The sequence below is a fragment of the Gigantopelta aegis genome, chromosome 2, assembly GCF_016097555.1.
Source record: "Gigantopelta aegis isolate Gae_Host chromosome 2, Gae_host_genome, whole genome shotgun sequence".
Taxonomy (NCBI): Eukaryota; Metazoa; Mollusca; class Gastropoda; order Neomphalida; family Peltospiridae; genus Gigantopelta; species Gigantopelta aegis.
This window is the reverse complement of record NC_054700.1, coordinates 38,366,752-38,370,109: the sequence shown is the minus strand read 5'-3', so window position 1 is coordinate 38,370,109 and position 3,358 is coordinate 38,366,752. Positions and strand designations below refer to the sequence as shown.

Sequence of the window (3,358 nt, the reverse complement as noted above, 5' to 3'; positions counted from 1 at the left end):
AGATTGTGGAGGGGGGAGGGGGGAGGGGAGGGGGAGGGAGAGAGGGGAGGGGAGGGGGGGAGGGAGAGAGAGAGAGAGAGAGAGAGAGAGAGAGAGAGAGAGAGAGAGAGAGAGAGAGAGAGAGAGAGAGAGAGAGAGAGAGAGACACCGACCGACCGACCGACCGACCGTACCAACAATGCAATGAACTAATGATTATGTGTTGTTTCAATGTATATTTCTTGTCAATACACGTGAAAACAGCTGTATACTGTAACGAGTTAAACACGTGGCATGAATCGAGATGAACGTGCATACAAGAGCGTGCAGATCAGGACACACACTTGGTCACGTGACTACCAAAGGTATATAAACTCGACACCAGTTCGACGTGGTCATGTCATCTTGCTGCGGATAATTTTGTGTGTTTTGGAATATTTAGGACATTTTTCAAGTAAGTTTTTTTTTGCCTAGTTACATTTAACGTTTGTTCAGGTTTGAAAGCTTTGTTGTATTTTTATTTTTAAAAATATTTCAATTCATTTTTTTTTAATACCTGTTTTCAGTTTTATTCCAGTAAAATAGAAAATAGTGTGAAAATTATATCAAAACTACCATCTGTGGTATATTATCGGTAAACTGATTTGTTAACGACACCACCACTAGAGCACGTTGTGCTAATAAATGTCGAACATTTGGATAATTCTGACGCGGTACTGTAGAGTTTTAATTTTTTCCCCATTGGCAGCAAAGGTTTTTATATACAACCTCCCATGGACACGATGGCGCATACCACGGCCTTTAGTATACCAGTCTCGGTGTACTGACTTGAAATTGAAATGGGACCACCGACGGGGTAAATCCTAGACCGATCGCGCATAAGTGAGCGTTTTATCGGTGGGCTACGTGCCGCCCCTATTGATAAAGCACCAAGATGGTTAACATCCTCCCTCATATTTTCTATGGGTTAAAAAAAAAAATTACGTAAGATTCTGTCATTCCGTCAATATTCGGTATATCGAGGGACTTTAATAATCCATTTTTTGCACATTTCAGAATGAAGACTAGCTATTTCTTGGTGGTTCTGGTCGCCCTGACCTTGGTTCCCGAAGACGTGGACGGCTGGTTCTTCCGGTCCGTGCGAAGAATTCGCATCAGCCCGTACCACACGCTCGGCTGTATGGCGGCCTGTAAGTGGGCGAGGAGCTGGGCGTGTAAGGTCTGTAAGAGGAAGAGGGGGCTCGACCAACATACCGCTGATGAACTGGATGACGAGGTGAGACGCCACATTTTATTTTATAGAAGACATTTGTCAGTGGGCACAGGCCTTTACACCCCTCGAGTTTCTAAATGTCCGAGCTGGTATGCAAATGTATGCTAATGGTTATGTAAATATTTTGTATATAACATAAACTGTTACAAACGTGTCGTATTTTTCAAAATTCCATCTTTACAACAGCAATATTGGTCATTAAATATACGGTTGTGGTACGTTTTAGTGTCGAATGTATAGAGGCTGTAAGCTAGCGGCATTCGTGGGTTTTTAAATTGACATCGTTCAGCGTAACTGATCACATATTTTGGAGAGATTGTAATCGCTTTATGATTGTAAACCATGTTTGGACTAACATTTTCTTAACGGTTAACATGAGAAATTGTACGTTTTTGATATAGAATTGACGGACGTTGTAAATGTACAGACAACTATATCGTAGTTGGATATGCCAGATTCTATTTTAAATTTGTCATGAATATTGTCTTGAATAACGAAGTTTTAAGATTCCATACAATATTTTGTAAAATAGACTATAATGTTCTTGCACATTGTGACGTTGTCAGTACAGATATTTTCTTAGTATGTTAATTATAGAATACACGAAAGCTGCTGTCCAATGACCATTTTCACTGCTTCAATTTCATATTTTAGGCCTTGGACGTTCCTAAAGTTCTGCAAACCCTTGACGTGAACGGAGATGGTTTCGTCGAGCTGAGCGAAATCGCTCAGGTGACCGGTCTGAAAGTGGGCAACCCAGTTTTCGTGAAGAGATTCCACAAGGCTGATCTCAACGGTGAGTAGATGTTGGGACGATACGAGTGCTGGGTTCGTATCGCAGTACCTAGGGTAGGATAATGGTCTCGGTAGAACATATTGGCGTTAACGCGATTGAAAAAACGCCGTAGGAGGAATGTTAAATACTAAATGATTTCCGGCTGTGGAAATGCATTTAGTCGTAAGCTTGTGTAAATATTATACAGATGTTTAATGTTTTAAGATCCCAAACATTTTTGTCGATTATGTGATTTATGAAATATCGAAAATTATTGCCCTATTTGTTACAATAGTAATGGAATTTAATAAGTTGTAATTCAGTTAGCGGGTAATGGAGGATGTTCTACCTGGCGGTGTTGACAATATTTGAAAATTACTTCATGTTAATTACTCGGCGAACAAATTGCAATAGGTAATTGTCAAGTATTGTAGTTGGTGAATGTTTTTTTCCCCACAGGTGATGGCAAACTGGATATTCACGAGTTGGAAGCTTTCAATTTCGAGAACAAAAAGGAATGTAAGTCAATATAATTCAAAAAGTTACTATCTGATCTGGTTAGGGTATACCTTTGTGGATTATCTAGTTCTATCGGTAGATCTCGCTCAGAATCTCGGACATTGTCCAGACCAGTACCACATCCTTTTGATATACCTGTTATGTGCTGTCCTACCTGTGGCAAGTGCATATAAAATACCAGAATTAACCACAATTAGGCTAATTGGCATCGGTTACTATCAAATAGTATCTGTTAAGGATTGTGATAAATGCTCGTGGATCATGGAAGAAATCGCTTTGCCTAACATACTTTCGACTTTGTGCAGATGAGATTTGGAATATGGTTTTGTCGATGGTAAAATCATAACCTGTAGCATTTATGGCTTATTGCTTTAACGATACTGCCCCTATTGTGCAACGGTGAAAAATGGTTTGTACCACTACATTACTGTTTATTTTTCAGTTTTGGAAGCCATTAAGGATGACGATGCTGATGACTCTGATGACGTCACATTTTAGTCGGGTCTTGCGCGGTTTTCGAACACTGTTCATCCGATGTAAATGGGTTATGGATTTTTAAAATAAAAACATGAACTACATGGTTGTCTGTTATGTAAATAGCATTGATGTATACCGTCGCAACTTAAGGCTGGTATAACAAGAAAAAAAAAAAGAAGAAAAAAAAAGATTAATACGGTTGGTGACTGGTACGTTAGAAATTACGTTCTTGTGTTCTTGTGATTAGTGTTTTCAGAACGGCATTTGAACGCCAGAAGGTATAGGTAACGGTGGATTGATCATTTGAATTGATGCCAACTATAGATTACTTACGT

The 3,358-nt window shown here is 39.4% G+C and overlaps 1 protein-coding gene across 2 annotated transcripts; it reads left to right on the top strand.

Moving 5' to 3' along the window:
- Nucleotides 1-294: 294 nt before the first annotated feature.
- Nucleotides 295-3,124, top strand: LOC121378094 (EF-hand calcium-binding domain-containing protein 1-like). Of its 2 annotated transcripts, none has more exons than XM_041506197.1 (5): nt 295-433; nt 1,036-1,255; nt 1,907-2,048; nt 2,487-2,546; nt 2,989-3,124. In XM_041506197.1, the coding sequence occupies exons 2-5, from the start codon at nt 1,037-1,039 to the stop codon at nt 3,042-3,044; spliced, it is 477 nt and encodes a 158-aa protein (XP_041362131.1). In that variant the 5' UTR covers nt 295-433; nt 1,036; the 3' UTR covers nt 3,045-3,124. The 2 variants fall into 2 exon arrangements, with proteins under 2 accessions (XP_041362131.1, XP_041362138.1); XM_041506204.1 differs by having other exon boundaries at nt 345-474.
- The last annotated feature ends 234 nt before the right edge of the window (nt 3,125-3,358 follow it).

Bases quoted from the DNA above. Each gene is read 5' to 3' on its own strand.
- LOC121378094 (XM_041506197.1), top strand. From the start codon at position 1,037: ATGAAGACTAGCTATTTCTTGGTGGTTCTGGTCGCCCTGACCTTGGTT. The intron at 2,049-2,486 runs GTGAGTAGATGT...TTTTCCCCACAG, and splicing joins CCACAAGGCTGATCTCAACG to GTGATGGCAAACTGGATATT. The intron at 2,547-2,988 runs GTAAGTCAATAT...TTTATTTTTCAG, and splicing joins TTTCGAGAACAAAAAGGAAT to TTTTGGAAGCCATTAAGGAT.